This window comes from Protopterus annectens, chromosome 17.part0 (assembly GCF_019279795.1).
Source record: "Protopterus annectens isolate FY-2018-M chromosome 17.part0, PAN1.0, whole genome shotgun sequence".
NCBI classification, from domain to species: domain Eukaryota; kingdom Metazoa; phylum Chordata; order Ceratodontiformes; family Protopteridae; genus Protopterus; species Protopterus annectens.
In genome coordinates, this window is record NC_056751.1 from 754071829 (window position 1) to 754090950 (window position 19122).

At 44.3% G+C, this 19122-nt stretch overlaps 1 protein-coding gene across 2 annotated transcripts in view; it reads left to right on the forward strand.

Annotated features, from left to right (window-relative positions):
* LOC122791611 (nucleobindin-2-like) overlaps positions 1-19122 on the forward strand; it is a 917099-nt gene that overhangs the window by 249113 nt on the left and 648864 nt on the right. For both annotated transcript variants that reach the window (XM_044059400.1, XM_044059401.1), the window contains exon 4: positions 1402-1534. In XM_044059400.1, the coding sequence (XP_043915335.1) occupies positions 1402-1534 (133 nt within the window). The remainder of the gene's footprint in view (positions 1-1401; positions 1535-19122) is intronic.

Here is a 19122-nt window from a genome sequence, read left to right on the forward strand (position 1 = left end):
CATACCCACTAACGCACACACGCGCATACCCACTAACGCACACACGCGCATACCCACTAACGCACACACGCGCATACCCACTAACGCACACACGCGCATACCCACTAACGCACACACACGCGCATACCCACTAACGCACACACACGCGCATACCCACTAACGCACACACACGCGCATACCCACTAACGCACGCATACCCACTAACGCACGCACACCCACTAACGCACGCACACCCACTAACGCACACACACGCTCGCACCCACTAACGCGCACACACACGCTCGCACCCACTAACGCGCACACACACGCTCGCACCCACTAACGCGCACACACACGCTCGCACCCACTAACACGCACACACACGCTCGCACCCACTAACACGCACACACACGCTCGCACCCACTAACACGCACACACACGCTCGCACCCACTAACACGCACACACACGCTCGCACCCACTAACACGCACACACACGCTCGCACCCACTAACACGCACACACACGCTCGCACCCACTAACACGCACACACACGCTCGCACCCACTAACACACACACACACGCTCGCACCCACTAACACACACACACACACGCTCGCACCCACTAACACACACACACACGCTCGCACCCACTAACACACACACACACGCTCGCACCCACTAACACACACACTGATGCACATAGCCTTTGCCATGTACTTGCTGCCAGTGCTGCACATGAATATTGTTTAGAAGATCAATTCACCTATTTAGCAAATTAATAATAATTTAAATCTTTGTACAGGAGCTGAGAATGTTAAAGTTGTGTATTCCCTCTTGCCATTCTGCTGACAAATATTTTTCTGGTTAGGTACAAAAGCCCTGAAAGTGAAACTCAAAAATGATGCATAGCATTAGTAATTTGTTATAACAGCAGAACTTGTTAACTAGTACATAATTCATTTCCCAAATAAATGCAGCACAGAGTGTTGTTGTGGGATTGAAAGGATATGCTACTAGGTACACAGAAATGAGACTTTTATTACTGATTTAGCGTCCCATTGTTTTTGTTTCTTCCCCGGTCATTTTGTCTTCTATTTATTTTTATTTGTTGGCTGGGTTATTACCACTAGGTTAGTAGCCTGTTTTCAGGGGAGACCTGAGGTGGTATTTATACGACTAGGCGAAATTTGGCCAAGACATCAGGAATTTTCCCCTTTCTTCAATAGGTACCGTGGGATCTTTTGCATCCACCTGAACTACCACCAACTCCAACTGACGAGGCCTTTGTTTAACATCTCATCTGAAGGCTGGCATACTCAGGAGACATAAAAAAAATATGGATTTAAGTCTGTACCATATAATTTTTTTCCCCCAGATACCATACCATTATCTGTTCATTTCTCATCTGTGTTTGTTGTTTCAGAATGGAAAGTTGAGCAAAGAGCTGGACTTTGTTAGTCATCATATCAGGAGCAAGTTGGATGAGCTAAAACGACAGGAGGTGTCCCGACTCCGCATGCTTATTAAGGCAAAGCTCGATGCAACTATGGGTGAAAGTAAGTTTCCAGGATGTTTTCTAATACTGTTGGGCAAAATAAAAGCAGACAGTAGGTAGTGAACAGAAAATGTAAGATACCAGAAATTAGTTTGCATTGTTTGGCATCCCTGGTCTGAAAAAGGGTGTGTTTGGGGGTGTAAATAAAAAGTGATTCCATTATGCAATCTGGAATTCATATGCTTGGGGTCAAGAATGTGTTAGAATCGTGCAAAGTGATTGATTCTTTTGGCTGATGTTGCTGATTTTATATATGCTCTTTGAACAGAGAGAGTTACGGTAGATAATGACTTGTAAGGTTCATGTACCACTGAAAGGAACACAGGGAACCCTGATGATCTGTTACCAGCAGCAAACAAATAGAACTAGGACATTTGGTCACGTGACTATTGGGGTATAGGCTGTTGGTAAAAAGTACTTTCTTTACAGAAGGTGCATGAATCCTTGAATGATGATGTACAGATGGTAAATTCTAAACCTTTAAGAAGTTTCAGATGTCGCAGTAGCAGTTGTGTGGTTCACCTGCTGATTTCATGCCGCTGCATGTTATTCTGCGGTATCGCAGTAGCAGTTGTGTGGTTCACCTGCTAATTTCATGCCACTGCATGTTATTCTGCATTAAAAGTTTAGTAATGCACTGTACTTCCTCATTTGGAGAGGAAGTGCGATTAAACAGAGTACTGTATACATGAACATTACAAGTATCATGTCCCGTGATTCAGCTTACCCAGTCTGCGTTAATGTTTCTCTTTGCTGTCCTTGTCCTTTTCATGGTGCTGTTTTAAAATGATGTGGGAATAGTTGTGCCAGGGAGACCTTCTCTTCCCATCTTGCACTGGTGTGGAACCAGCTTACTGTTGGCAGGTGTGCTTGTATTTCGTAGACGTAGCACTGTCCATGAAGTTTAAAGCCATGCACCTGTTATACAAACTGCTCACTGTTGGCAATCACTGTCCATGAAGTTTAAAGCCATTCACCTGTTATACAAACTGCAATCTGAGACAAACTTAAATCTGGCACCCTTCACTGCAAATGAGTATGTTAAACAGCAGAAACATTCTATTTTTGCAAAACAAAAAAAAAATTAAATCTATGTGTTCAAGGATTTTGAAAGAACCCCAGTGCTTGCAGTAAAGACTTTAAAGGGACGGTTTCCACAGTGCAGTATTTTTGTAATCCAGAGACACACTAGCTTCTGAAAGTAATGCAGTGGTGTTATTTGAGGGGGGATCCAGTATGTGCTGAACTGCTGCACAGCTCTACTTGCTTTCAAGTATGGCTTGCATCTCATCCCAGGGCTTTGCTGTCCTCATACTACCCTTTTTAGGCAAAGTTCAGCTAATGGAGCTTTCAACCTAAAAAAAAAAAAAAAAACATAAGCAAAGCACCAGACAGTAAAGTCCTGCTCAGTGCTAGGAGTCGAAAGAATAAATTTCTTGACCTTGAAGCCCTCCTGCATTTTGGGTATTATTGTTGAAACCTGGATTATAAGTGTAGAAAGCACCTCCTTTATACCAGGATTTCATGCATACTACTCCTTTAGACCCAGTTTTAAGTGTGGTGGTATCCATATTTGTTAAAGACCACATTACCTAAAAACTTATTTCTGGAGATCTACAAACCAAACGTATTCTAAATAAAAATGGCTGTAAGAGCATAGCATCTTGCAGGACCCTGTTGATACATTAATGAAATTCATATACATAAATACCAGTCATTCTGGGAGACTTTACTTATTGATAAGAGGAAAACTGTACCTCAGATGTAGGCTATGCTGAAAAATTTCATAAATAAAAATTCCTTAGATCAGGTAGTCAGAGCCCACTAGAGGAATAAATCTTTGACATGGTTCTTAAACATGGCAGCTGTATGCACTAACCCACTTGTGTACCCTTCCCAAGTCGAATCTGTCCACAAATTTGGTAATCTATTTCAGAATCCCTAAACCAGCAGATACAGATATAGCAATATTTGAATACTTCATATGTGTAACCCCCACAGCTTATAGTGAAGTAGATATGTTTTACACTCGCCTAGAAAACTGTATGAATGTGTTGGTCCTTATCAAACTAAACAAAAGAAGAGAAGGAGAAAACCAGTTTGGTGGTTTACATGCATAAACAGTACCAATAAAAGGGAAAAAAGTGCATTAAAACATAGAGCAAAACTAAAAACCTATGTACTGAAAAATACCAAGAGGAAAACTAAGGCTGATGTCAGAAGATAAAAATAATTACAAATCCTTCTTTACCTGGGTGTTATAACTTCTTGGCCTAACATTGATATGAACTTTTTCAGAATGACACTGCCTGCTCTGATCTGGCGAATTTTGAAAATTTACTAACCCATTTAGTGCAAATTTCACTCCAGAGACATTTGGACAAAACCCATATATAACACAAAATGGTGCAGAGTCACCTAGGTAAACTTGAAACCAAGAGAATTAATGCCATATGAGGGTCCAAGAATTAATTTATTAAAACAACCTGAAAAAAATAAAATGAGCACTTTCATCTCATACAAGAGACTTCATCAGAATAAAATGGTGCTAACACAAAACCATTGTATGGACTACGAAAAGATTTCATTGGTAGTTAAATAATTGGCTAATAAGAACTGTACTGTTCTTTAAAGGACCAGACAACAAAGGACATTAATGAACAATGATACACACAATCCTTGCCATACAGGCAACAGAACAAAGTGCATTGAAACATTTGATTGTTTAAATATAGTGTGCATAAAAAATGTAAAACCCCTGTCATCACAAAAGCCCCCCCCCCAAAAAAAAATATCATGTATGGGATCTGATAACATACCAAGTAATCTTCTAAACACCATTAAGCATATCCTGGTAGATAGTCTCCTGTAGCTCTTCAACCTGAGCTTAATCACTGGCTTTGTCCTTGAGGTGTGATGTAAAACAGCTGTGATGCATGATGTTCATCGTGTTACCCTGCCTGCAGTCATCACACTTGGGTTATCCTGTCATCAGGCGGTCCCGCAGTCGGCCTGAATTCCAAAGTCTTGGTCCGGCGTCAGTTGCTGTCGCTTCTTCCCTGACGTCAGTGCACCAGGGTTATATAAGAGGCATCCGACGCCATTTTCCCGCGCGGTGCCCAAAGCAGAAGCAGCTCGCAAGTGCCGGTCGGCCAACACCTGAGATTTTCGAATCGAATTTCAGTCCGAAGTCTTCAAAGCTAAGTACCCCGTTGGGGAACCTTTTCTTGCCTCAGTCCGATGTCAGAAAAAGTTAACAATTGCATTTCTTGTGGGAAGCAAATACCTCATAAGGACTTTCATTCTTATTGTATTCCTTGCCTAGGCCCAGACCACGATGTCACTGGTTGTCGGTTTTGTGCTAGATTCAATAAGCGAACTATAAAGCGACGCTTTGATTTTGCACGACACTACTTCGGTAGGAAATTTAATTACACTATGCCGTCGGAGCAACCGACTACCGGCGTGCATAAAAAATGCAAAGATAAAGACAGGCAGCCTAGATCCAAGCCAGACTCCGAGGCCTCGGCTGGGCTGGTCGCCGGCTCTCCGGTTTTCAGTGAGGCACCTACGCAGCCCCTGACGACCGCAGAATTGGAATCCCAGACCGCTTCGGATTCTCAAACAGAGAGTTCTAGGCTGACGCAGCCATTTTCTTTAGGACCTACCGATAACATTGCAGAAGGAGAAGCCGGTGCTGCGGAAACACCTTCGGTTACAGAAGGTGTCTTCAGACCGACTACTCTCACCATAAAATCTTATGCTAAGCTTAAGACTCCTTTAAAACCAAAAAAGACTGTACATCAGTCTCCAGTTCAAGGCCCCATGCCTAAGAAACAGATGCTTAAAATGGCTGAAGATTTGATTTCTTTAATCAGGTGTTCCCAACCCCCCCCAGACAAAAGGCCTAGACAAGAGGAGGATTATGCCTCCTCTGGTCAAGTGTCTATTTCCTCAGGTTCCTCTGTGGAACAGGATTACTCCTTTCCCCCTTATGAAGAGTCTGATGCTGAGGATTCCATTCCCTCAGCTTCTCCCCCTGAAGACTATTCCTTTGGGGAAACCTTACATACCATGAGGGAACATTTCCACTGGGAAGGTCAGGACTACTCCGACTCAAAGAAAAGGCTCCGAGAGTTTCTTTTACTCCCCCAGCACAGAACTCTTGCTATCCCTCCAGTTTTAGACATTGTGGAAGATGTTTACTTAGAATCTAGTCTAAATCCAGATTTTCTGCCTCCTGCTCCAGCCAAACCAGATAGATATTATAGAGTGCCTGACTCACACAAATTCCTTTACAAAAGCCCTGTTGCTGACCCAGAGACAATCTCCCAGGGTCCCAAAGGGGCTAAGGCTTCTATGGCTAAAACTCCTGTACCCTCTGAAAGGGACTCCAGAGCACTAGATAGGTGGGGGAAGAAGGTTTACACCTCAGCTACTCTAGCTATGAGAGCACTAAATTGTCAGTTTCACATGCTGAAATACCAGCAATTCCTAATGTCTCAAATAAAACAAAAGATGAGCACGCATCCTCAACAGTCTGAATTCAAAGAAATGCAGGATCTGTTGCATGCAGCTAAACAGGTGGGCAAACATACCTTACAATGTGGATTTGATTCCTTGGAAGCTTCCTGTAGAGCAGCTGTTACTGGGTCTGTTATACGTAGGCATGCTTGGTTAAAGGAACAAACTCTGCCTGATCATGTTAAAGCAAAGTTACTAGATGCACCCCTACAGCAGGATGTCTTTCTTGGGGTTAAAGCAGAAGAGGTTTTAAAGAAAATGGAAGATAAGGCAAAATCTATGCAGATGGTCAAAGATTTCTTACAGGTACAACCCCCACATTTCAGCAGAAATTGGCCAGCAAAAAAATGGTCCTTTCCAGCTTCTGACAGACCACAGAGGGGTAAATACAGATGCCCAAGGGACAGAGGACAATCACAAATCCCTTACAAACCTCGCCAATGGGGCACTGCAACACAGAAGGGAGGAGAAGACAGGTCCCAAACTACTAGAAGACAAACACAATGACTTAAACCTCAAACTGCCAAGCAAAATTCTCTTGGCAGCTCCCTTGGGAGGAAAATTAGCTTTTTTTTATAGACAACTGGCGCATCGTCACAAAGGACAAATGGGTCCTAGACATTATCTCACAAGGATACAGATTCCATTCCCACACCTTGCCAAGGATAAAAGGAATGCCAAACTTGCCACAAAATCAATGGGCAGAGGCACAAAAACAAATTACAGCTGTCATGGACATGAGAGCCATTCAACTGGTACCTACACAGGAGCAAGGTTAAGGATTTTACTCAAGACTCTTTCTAGTCCCCAGAAAGGGCAATGCTTGGAGACCCATTCTGGACCTTTCAGTTCTAAACACCTTCTTGCAAGTACCCAAATTCAAGATGCTAACACTACAGTAGCTTCTTCCCATGTTGGGCAAGAAAGCTTGGCTAGTAACGTTGGACCTCAAGGAGGCATACCTGCATGTCCCTATCAGACAAAATTGCAGAAGATACCTCCGTTTCATTGCAGGTTCAACCCATTACCAATTCTCTGCACTGCCCTTTGGCTTATCTACTGCACCCAGGGTCTTCACAAAATGCCTGGCACCAGTAATTGCATACTGCAGACAAAGAGGAATTCAAATATACCCATACCTGGACGACTGCCTCATCCAAGCAGAAAGCAAGGACATTCTCTTACAACATCTGACTTTTGTAAAACACCTTAGAAGTTGCCTAGGGTACACAGTAAACGAAAATAAATCAAAACTAATGCCCTCACAAATTATGACATTCCTGGGTGCCAGCTTGAATATAACGGCCCAGATGGCTTATCTGACGCCAGACAAACTACAACTAATTCAATACTTCAAAATAATGGCAACAAAGACCCAACTCCCTGCAAGAAAAATTCTGCAGGCCTTGGGCTTCATGTCATCTTGCATACTACTAATACCATTTGCAAAACTGCATATGAGGAAATTACAATGGTATCTGAAAAGCGTATGGACTCGACACAGCCACAGCTTGGAAACAATGATACCTCTCATTCCCTGCCTTCAACAGGAGTTCCTATGGTGGTCACAGGCATGTCACCTCAACAAGGGTCAGCCTTTCACCTTACCCCCAGCCAGGCAAACTATGACAACAGATGCATCGGACTATGCCTGGGGGGCACACATGGCAGGATGGTGCGTTCAAGGCATATGGACTGCATATCAAAGGAATCTGCACATCAATCAAAAAGAAATGCTAGCTGTACAGAATGCTCTGACAGCCTTCAAGGACCTCTTACATCCAGGACAGCTTATAATAAGGACAGACAGCACCACAGTAATGTGGTACATAAACAAACAAGGGGGTACACACTCCTACCCTCTATGCAGGCAAGCAATGACCTTGTGGAACACAGCACTGGGTTACCAAGTTCAATTACAAGCCCAATTCCTGCCAGGAAAAAAGAACACATTGGCAGGCGACCTAAGCAGAAACATCATGGATCCCCACGAGTGGAAACTGGATCCACAAGTATTTGCAATGATGACACAAAAATGGGTGCGCCCAGACATAGACCTGTTTGCCAAACCCCAAAACTATAAGCTTTCAAAAGTTTGCACAAGGACATTTCACCATCAAGCTTGGAAAGTGGACGCACTCTCATTCATTTGGAAAATGCTGACAGTATATGCCTTTCCTCCATTGCCCCTTCTCACAAAGGTGCTGCTGAAAGTCAGGATGGAGAGACCTCGAATGATACTTATTGCCCCGGACTGGCCACGCCAACACTGGTGCCCACTACTAAGGAACATGGCCCAGGGCCCACCATGGATTTTACCACAAATTCCTCTTCTACTCACACAGCAAGGCAGTCAGATTCTACACAGCCAGCTCAAAACCTTACATTTGGCTGCATGGTACATCACCGAAGCAACCAGCCAGCCCCTCTTTCACAAGCTGTTATGGATGTCATTCTGGAGGCCAGGAGGCCCAGCACCAGGAAAGCCTACTCAGACAAATGGAAAAGATTTTGCGCCTGGAACCAAGCTAAAGGCCAAAATACCCTTCAGCTGGACATACCTCAGATTCTACAATATTTAACTGAGATGTTACACAAAGGACTTTCTTTTTCATGTATTAAAATCCACGCCTCAGATATTTCAGCTCACTACAACACGGATCCTCCCTTATTTTCACATCCACTTCTAAGGCAGTATTTCAGAGGGGCAAAAAACATTAGGCCTCCCAGGAGAGGGCCAACACCAACTTGGGACCTAAATTTTGTTCTGGAAAAACTTACGCTACCACCTTTTGAGCCAGCTTTCTCAGCTGACTTACAGTTTATATCATGGAAAACTGCCCTGCTGCTAGCAATTACTTCAGCCAGAAGAGTCTCAGAGCTACAGGCAGTAATGGCAGTAGAGCCTTTCCTCATTTTTCATCAAGACAGTGTCTTTCTACGAGCTAACCCCTCCTTTATGCCAAAGGTGGTATCCAGTGTGGCCCTAAATCAAGCCATCCACTTACCCACCTTCTTTCCAAATCCACAGAACAAAGGAGAAAGACTCCTGCATTCCTTGGACATTCACAGGCAACTACGTTACTACTTGGATAAAACTAAGGCTTTCAGAAAATCTGACCAACTTTTTGTATCCTATGCTACAGCATCACAAGGAAAGGCTATCTCAAAACAGACCATTTCCAAATGGATAGGACATTGCATACGTTTTTGCTACACCCATTATGGAAAACAAGCTCCTGCTAGCATAAGGCCCCACTCCACCAGGGCAGCAGCTACATCTACAGCCTTCCTCAGGGTGGTGCCAACCAAGGATATTCTGGAAGCTGCAACTTGGCGTTCAGTACACACCTTCACCAAACACTATCACTTACCACTTTACTCTAAGACTAGAGCTGGCTTCGCCACTGCAGTTTTGCAGGGCCTTCTAGCCTCCTCTAACCCTGTTTGACACCACCTCCCATCCTTAGCTTTGGGATTCTACCCAAGTGTGATGACTGCAGCAGGGTAACGCAATGAACATAGTACAGTTTTGTACCTACCATAAATGTAGATGTTCGAGTGTATACCCTGCTGCAGTCCAGGTTACCCTCCCTCCAACCCTTCTGACCTAACTAAAACCTTTCGATACCTTAAAATCTGATACAACCTTTGTGGTGTATTTGCTTATAGCTGGAGGGATGTTTTGTTGGTGCTAAGCTTTTATTATTGGTACTATCTACTGACCAGCTTTTGGGGGGGCACCTGACATCTGGGGCAAGAAAAACTGAAGAAAATGGCGTTGGATGCCTCTTTTATATACCCCTGGCGCACTGACGTCAGGGAAGAAGCGACAGCAACAGACGCCAGACCAAGACTTTGGAATTCAGGCCGACTGCGGGACCGCCTGACAACAGGATAACTCAAGTGTGATGACTGCAGCAGGGTATACACTCAAACATCTACATTTATGGTAGGTACAAAACTGTACTTTCATGAGAGCGGCCCTACCACAGACCAGGGGAATTGCAGGCCAGTCAGCCTGATGAGCCTCATCTGCAAGGCCATGGAACGGATCATAACTAGGATATAAAAAGTCTTTTATAAGACCTTTCATACAGTTTTGATCTCAACTCTGCAATGAATGAAAACTTTTGTCGGAGTCGATACCCTCAGTGGTGATCTCCATGTTGACTTCAACATCCATTCTGGGTCGTATGTCAGACCTTTGTTTTCAAAGTTAATACAATTGATGTCAACTTCATTGTTTACTTCAAGTCTGCTGTAGAACCGATGTCAAACTCCAGAATTATAAGTACCATGTCCTTCTTAACCTTGGAGCTGAGATTAAGCTTGACATCAAATGATGTTCGTGTTTCACTGTTGCAGTCATTACACTTGGGTTATCCTGCTGGCAGGCTACCCGCAGTCTGCCTGAATTCCAAAGTCCTGGTCCTGTGTCTGTTGCTATCGCCTCCTCCCTGACTTCAGTGCGCCAGGGGTATATAAGATGCAGCAGATGCCATTTTCTTCAGTCTTTCTTGCCGCGCGGTGCCCGAAGCAAAAGCAGTTCACAAGTGCCGATCGGCCGACTCCTGAGATTTTCATGTTCGAATTTCAGATCCGAAGTCTTCAATTAAAGCTAAGTACCCCGTTGGGGAAACTTTTTTGTTGCTCCAGACTGATTTCAGAAAAAGTTAATTGTATTTCTTGTGGGAAGCAAATACCTCATAAGGACTTCCATTCTTATTGTATTCCTTGCCTAGGCCCTGATCACGACGTTGCTAATTGCAGGATGTTCATCGTGTTTCACTGTTGCAGTCATTACTCTTGGGTTATCCTGCTGGCAGGCTACACGCAGTCGGCCTGAATTCCTAAGTTCTGGTCCGGCGTCGGTTGCTGTCGCCTCTTCCCTGACGTCAGTGCGCCAGGGGTATAAAAGATGCAGCCGACGCCATTTTCTCCAGTCTTTCTTGCGCGCGGTGCCCGAAGCAAAAGCAGTTCACAAGTGCCGGTCGACCGACTCCTGAGATTTTCAAATCCGAATTTCAGAACCAAAGTCTTCATTAAAGCTAAGTACCCCATTGGGGAGACTTTTTTTCTTACTCCAGACCGATGTCAGAAAAAGTTAACAATTGTATTTCTTGTGGGAGGCAAATACCTCATAAGGATTTTCACTCTTACTGTATTCCTTGCCTAGGCCCTGACGACGACGTTGCTAGCTGTCGGTTTGTGCTAGATTTAACCAACGCACTATTAAGCGTCTTTTGCATTTCATTGCTTTGGCCGAAGGTTTAATTATATAATGCCGTCGGAACAGCTGATGACCGGAGTTTACAAAAAACGCAAGGACAAGGAAAAGGATAGGCATCCGAGGTCCAAAACCGATGAGGCCTCCGTTAGGCCAGTCGCCGGTTCTCAGTGAGGCGCTTTCGCAGCCCCTGATGCCCACTACCTCAGAGCCATAGGCCACTACTGACTCCCACGTGGAGCCGACTGGGCCTTTGGATACTCAAGGTATTGGACACTCGGAAATCATTCCCTCAGATGGGTCCGGAGCCACTGAGCAGGCATCGGCTTCTGAGGGTGTCTTCAGACCTACACAGTTGTATGTTAAACCATCTTCAGCTTCAAAGACTAAAGCAGCTCTAAAGACAAAGAAACAAGTACAGCTTTCTCCTACTCAGACTTGCATGCCTAAGAAACAGATGCTCAAAATGGCCGAAGACCTAATTACTTTGATCAGGGGTTCCCATCCCCCTCCTGATAAGAGGCCTAGGCTCAGGTTTCTGTTTCCTCTGATTCCTCTTCTGAACAAGATTATTCTATTCCCCCCTATGAGGATTCTGATGCTGAAGAATCCTTTCCTTCAGCCTCTCCTCCTATGGATTATTTTTTTGGGGAAAACCCTGCATACCATGAGGGAGCATTTCCACTGGGAGAGCCAATATTACTCAAATCTAAGAAAAGGCTCAGAGACTTTCTGCTTCTTCCTCAGCACAGACCCCTTGCTATTCCACCTGCTCTAGACATTGTAGATGTATTTGCAGAGTCCGGCCTGTCTCCTGACTCTCTACCTCCAGCTCCTGTTAAGCCAGACAGATACTACAGGGTTCCAGATTCTCATAAATTCCTATACAAAAACCCTGCTGCTGACCCAGAAGCTATCTCTCAGGGTCCCAAAGGGGTCAAGGCTTCCACTGCAAAAAAACCCTATCCCCTCTGATAGGGATTCAAGGGCTCTGGACAGATGGGGGAAAAAGATTTACACTTCTGCTACCTTGGCTGTAAGGGCTTTAAATTGTCAGTTTCATATGCTTAAATATCAGTAATACTTAATGTCACTGCTTAAATAGAAAATGTCAAATTCTGAATGTACAGAAAACAAAGAAATGCAGGATTTATTGCATGCAGCTGAACAAGTAGGAAAGCATACTTTGCAATGTGGTTTTAATTCTCTGGAGGCCTCCTGCAGGGCCGCTGTTACAGGTTCTATTATTAGGAGACATGTTTGGTTAAAGGAACACAATCTGCCAGATCATGTTAATGCTAAGCTATTAGATGCCCCATTACAGCATGATACTTTGTTTGGTGTTAAAGCAGAAGAGGTGTTAAAGAAAATGGAGGATAAAGCGAAATCTATGCAGACAGTCAAGGATTTCTTACAGGTACAGCCACCCAGATTTAGCAGGAACTGGCCTGCAAAGAATTAGTCCTTTCCAGTGTCAGACAGGCCACAAAGAGGCAGATACAGATGCCCTAGAGGCAGATCCCAGCCCAAAGGCTCGTACAGGCCTAAACAATGGGGTGCTTCTACCTCCAAAAGCGGAGAAGACAAATCACAGCCATACAGGAAACAGTCCCAATGACTTTCCTCTGCCAGCACCAAGCACTTATCTTTTGGCAGCCCCCTTAGGGGGAAAACTAGCACTTTTTTCACAAAATTGGCACATGATTACCCAGGGCAAATGGGTCTTGAATATAGTGTCACAGGGCTTACAGGTTCCACTTTCACACCCTGCCAAGGGCAAAAGGTATGCCGGACCTGCCACACAATCAATGGGCAGAGGCACAAAAACAAGTTTCATCCCTCATGGACATGAGGGCCATTCAGCGAGTACCACTTCAAGAGCAGGGTCAAGGATTTTACTCAAGACTTTTCCTGGTACCCAGATAGGACAAAGCCTGGAGACCAATACTGGACCTGTCTATTCTAAACACATTTCTGGACATTCCAAAATTCAAAATGCTGACTTTGCAGCAGCTTCTGCCCATGCTCGGCAAGAAGGCTTGGCTGGTAACTTTGGACCTAAAAGAGGCATACCCTCATGTCCCAATCAGACAGTCTTGCAGAAGATGCCTCAGATTCATAGCTGGCTCAATGCACTGCCAATTCTCTGCATTGCCCTTTGGCTTATCTACTGCACCCAGGGACTTCACAAAATGCCTGGCACCAGTAATTGCATTCTGCAGACAAAGAGGAATTCAAATGTACCCTTACTTGGACGACTGCCTTATTCAAGCAGAGAACAAGGACATTCTACTAAAGCATGTGGCGTTTGTAAAAAGATTACTAATTTGCCTAGGGTACACAGTAAATGAAAATAAATCAAAACTAGTACCCTCTCAAGAGATAATATTCCTGGGTGCAAGCTTAAATACAACTGCCCAGATGGCTTATCTCACGCCAGACAAACAAAGGCAACTGACTTCAACAAAGACCCAGTTATCTGCAAGAAAAATTCTGCAGGCTCTGGGCTTCATGGCATCCTGCATTCTACTAATTCCATATGCAAGACTGCATATGAGGAAACTACAATGGTATCTAAAAAGTGTTTGGACTCAACATTGCCACAGCCTGGAAACATTAATTACTCTCGTCCCCTGCCTGCAACAGGAGTTTCGATGGTGGGCACAGGCCTGCCAACACTACAAGGGACAGCAATTCACTTTACCCACAGCTAGGCAAACTTTAACAACAGATGCATCAGATTATGCCTGGGGGGGCCCACATGGCAGGAAAATGTATTCAGGGCACATGGTCTGCAAGTCAAATACATATTCATATCAATCAAAAAGAGATGCTAGCTGTTCAGAATGCCTTGACAGCTTTCAAGGATCTACTTCATTCAGGACAATTGCTGATAAAGACTGACAATACTACAGTCGTGGTACATAAACAAGCAGGGAGGCACACATTCCTACCCCCTCTGCAGACAAGCCATGACTTTGTGGGACACAGCATTGACTTATCAAGTTCACCTATAAGCACAATTCCTGCCAGGAAAAATAAATACTCTGGCAGACGAACTAAGCAGAAACCTCATGGATCCCCACGAGTGGAAACTGGATCCACAAGTCTTCAGCATGATAACAAGGAAATGGGGATGCCCAGACATAGATCTATTTGCCTCCCCTCACAACTGCCAACTACAGAGATTCTGCACAAGGACTTATCACAAGCAAGCATGGAAAGTGGATGCCCTATCCTTCAGCTGGAAAACTCTAACAGTATATGCCTTTCCTCCTCTGCCTCTCCTCCCCAAGGTACTCCTAAAGGTCAGACAAGAGAAGCCAAAAATGATACTGATTGCTCCAGACTGGTCCCGCCAGCCAATCCTAAAGAATTTGTCTCAAGGTCCAACCTGGACACTACCTCAAATTCCTCACTTACTGACCCAACAAAACAATCAGATCCTGCACAGCCAACTCAGGACCTTAAATCTGGCAGCATGGCAGATAATGTAGCCATTCAGAACACTCCTCTCTCTAAAGCGGTGATGGATGTTATTTCGGAGGCCAGGAGGCCCAGTACCAGAAAATCTTATGCAGAAAAATGGAAGAGATTATGTGCTTGGAACCAGGCACAAGGATTTGACACGTTTGTTCCAAATATTCCTCAGATTTTACAATACTTAACTGAGATGCTGGACAAAGGCCTATCCTTTTCATCAATTAAGATCCATGCGTCTGCCATTTCAGCCCATTACATTACGGAACTGCCAATTTTTCTCATCCATTACTAAAGCAGTACCTCAGAGGGGCCAAAAACATAAGTCCTCCAAGGAGAGCACCAATACCTGCATGGGACCTCAATTATGTCTTGGAAAAACTCACACTGCCTCCTTTTGAGCCAGCCTCAACAGCTGATACAAAATTCTTATCCTGGAAAACAGTTCTGCTCCTAGCAATAACCTCTGCAAGATGAGTCTGAGTTACAGGCACTCATGGCTGTGGAACCTTTATCATTTTCCATCCAGACAGGGTTTCTCCGAGGACAAACCCTACATTTATGCCTAAGATCATGTCCAATGTGGCCCTTAACCAGACCATTCATTTGCCTACCTTTTATCCAACCCCACAAAATAAGGGTGAGAGACTTCTGCATTCTTTGGACATACACAGCTACGCTTCTACTTGGACAGAACTAAAGCTTTCAGAAAGTATGAGCAACTCTTAGTGGCATATGCTGCAGGATCACAAGGAAAGGCTATCTCAAAGCAGACCATTTCAAAATAGACAGGTCATTGCATTCGTTTCTGCTATTCACAACATGGCAAATCAGTGCCTAAGGGCATTAGGCCACATTCAACCAGAGCAGCAGCCACTTCAGCAGCCTTCCTCAGAGGAGTACCAACCAAAGACATTTTAGAGGCTGCAACTTGGAGTTCAGTGCACACTTTTACAAAGCACTACCACTTACCTCTCTACTCTAAATCCAGAGCAGGCTTTGCCACTGCAGTCCTGCAGGGCCTCATAGCCTCTCCTAATCCTGTTTAGACCCAACCACCCAACCTCAGCTTTGAGATTCAACCCAAGTGTAATGACTGCAACAGTGAAATACGATGAACATAGTACAGTTGTGTACCTACCATAAATGTAGATGTTTGAGTGTATTCATTGTTGCAGTCCAGGTTACCCACCCACCATCCCCCTTTCCTTGCTGAGACTTCTCTGTACTTCTCTATTCTATACAACATATGTGGTGTATTTGCTTGTAGATGAAGGAAAGTTTTACTTTACTGCATGCATATTTATTGGCATAACTTTTAGCCTACCCTTTTGGGGGTACCTGACATCTGGGGAAAGAAAATGGCGTCTGCTGCATCTTATATACCCCTGGCGCACTGACGTCAGGGAGGAGGCGACAGCAACAGACGCCGGACCAGGACTTTGGAATTCAGGCCGACTGCGGGTAGTCTACCAGCAGGATAACCCAAGTGTAATGACTGCAACAGTGAATACACTCTAACATCTACATTTATGGCAGGTACACAGCTGTACTTTCTGACATTTTCCTGTTCCCGTCATGTTAAAATCGATCTCAAACTCAATTGTGCTTACAGCCTTGACCCTGACTCTGTTTTTCAAGGTCTTCCTCATTGCTGATCTAAGCTGTACAAATTCAGAGTTGATCATACTGACTTTGCTTAGACCTTGTCAAGATCAGGTTGCACTGTATACTTAACAGATGATTACTCAGACCTGTTGACCTTTTAGACCTAAAGTTTGTCAGTTTAGCTGCTTGAAGCTGTCTGCTTGAGACAAACTTCAACCCCAATTAAATTTTGATGGGATTTAATCGATTCTTCCATTGGATGTGATGATGTGCGGCATTGTCAGCTATGCCAGGAGAAGTAGGGCAGTGGATTTGTGACATATGCCAGGATAGCTAGCTGGAGTTTTGAAAGGAATTATATGCCATTTGTATATCAGACTGATTTGTGTTTGTGTTGAAACTGTATGTGGAAAGTTGCTTCTGTTAAAAATGTACCAGCAGTGGGTCCTGCTGGACAGAAAAAGAAATACATGAGTATGTCATACTGTATTGTAACTGTTGAAATGAATATATATTGTAATGAGGATACTGGAAGAGAAGAGGTTAATCTCAGTCCAGGGAACTTTTAAAAATAGTCTGAAATTAAATTACCTGGTTTAGGCCATAACGATTATATCATACAGTTCTGATTGCGGCCAGAGACAAAATGTATTGGAAAACCAGGACTAGGAATCTTACTGTATTGCCCTTAGGAGTGTATCAGTTTCTACTCTTGAAGGGTGGAAGCTTTTGAAACCATTTTATAGCTTCCAGGTGCTATAACGCATTTTAGCAAAGCTCTGTATGTGTGTATGGTAACACATGTGTTGAATACTAGTTCAGATGTTCTTCATTCCACATTGCTGCAGTCCTAACCATTGGGTAGTCCGCTGTCCAGTCGGCCCGAATACCAAAGTATATGGCTGACGTCGGTCAAGGCGCATTAGACTGATGTCAGGACGTCAGGGTACTAATGCGCATGACCGACGTCATATCCTCAGTCTTTTTTGCCGCATGGTCCGATGCAGAAGCAGTTTTGCGAGTGCAGGTTGGCGTTCTGAAAAATTTCCGAAGTCGGAGTTTCAGACCGAATCAAAGTTGGCTAAGTACCCCGTTGGGGAACATTTTGGTTTTTTCTTGCCTCAGTATTTAACCGGATGTCAGAAAAAGTGAATAACTGTATTTCTTGTGGGAAGCAGATACCTCATAGGGATTACCATACTTTGTGTATACCTTGTTTAGGGCCTGAGCACGACGTTGTTGGTTGCCGCTCTTGTGCTAGATTTAACAAACGCACTATTAAGAGAAGGTTAGACTGTGCCAGGTTAGTGTTTGGGAAGCGTTGTAATTATAAAATGCCGTCGGATGCTCCGACGCCCGCTTCGTCAAAAAGCGCAAGGACAAAACAGCAAAGCCTAGGGTTGATGAACCGGCAGTCCCGGACGTCGGCTCTTTAGAAGGCTCAGTGGAGCCAGAGGTTTTGCCAGGAGTTTCTTTGGAGTCTCAGGCAGAGACTTTACTATTACAGGATGTGCCTTCTCAGGAGGTAGGCCAGGCTGAGGGGGCTTCTCAGGTAACTGTTCTTCCCTCTCTTCCCAAGGTAGTTAGAGCCTCTCCTTCTGTTTCCAAAACTTCTTTGAGAGGTAGGCCAAGTTTAGCTTCAGTGGGGGCTTCTCCTAGCACTTCAGGTTCTGTGCCTAAGAAACATATGCTTAAAATGGCAGAAGATTTAATTACTATGATTAGAGGCTCTATGGCCCCTCCTGATAAGAGGCCTAGGGTGGAACCTGAGTTTGAGAGTTTTGAACAGTGTTCAGAGGCTTCTGAGTCTTCTGCGGAAGACTTGCAGGAGTATCCTCCTTATTCTGATTCTGATGTGGATGATTCCACTCCTACAGCTTCTCCTCTTGAGGATTTCTCATTTTCAGAGACTCTGCATTCCATGAGGGAGCACTTTAAATGGGAAGGCCAAGATTACTCTGATTCCAGGAAAAGGCTCAGGGAATTCTTATTTTTACCCCAGCATAGGCCCTTAGCTATACCTCCTGTGTTGGATGTGGTGGAAGATGTTTTTGCAGAGGCTTCCCTGAACCCTGATTCTTTGCCTCCTGCCCCTGTTAAACCTGATAGGTACTATAGGGTGCCTGAAGCTCATAAGTATCTGTTTAAGAGTCCTAGGGCAGACCCGGAAACTGTTTCTCAGGGGCCTAAAGGTGTTAAGGCCTCTGTTGTTAAAAATCCTGTTCCCACTGATAAAGAGGCAAGGGCTTTGGATAGGTGGGGAAAGAAAGTGTATACTTCTTCCACTTTAGCCATGAGAGCGTTGAATTGTCAGTTTCATATGCTAAAATATCAAAATTATCTCCTTTCACAATTGAAATCTAAGGTGGATGCTTTGGCGGAAGGTATAGAGTGTAAAGAGTTGCTGGATTTAGTTCATGTGTCTGAACAAGTGGGTAAGCATTCTTTGCAATGTGGTTTTGATGCTGTGCAGGCCTCCTCGAGGGTGGCTGCCACTAGTTCTGTTCTTCGCAGGCATGCCTGGTTGAGGGATCAGAATTTAGCAGAGCATGTTAAGACTAGGATTTTGGATGCTCCTTTACAGTCTGATGTGTTATTTGGTTCGCCTGTGGAAGCAGTTTTAAAGAAAATGGAGGACAAAGCTAAGTCTATGCAAACTGTTAAAGATTTTTGCAGGTGCAGCCACCAAGTTTAGTAGAAATTGGCCTGCTAAGGGATGGACATATCCTGCTTATGATTCCCAGTCT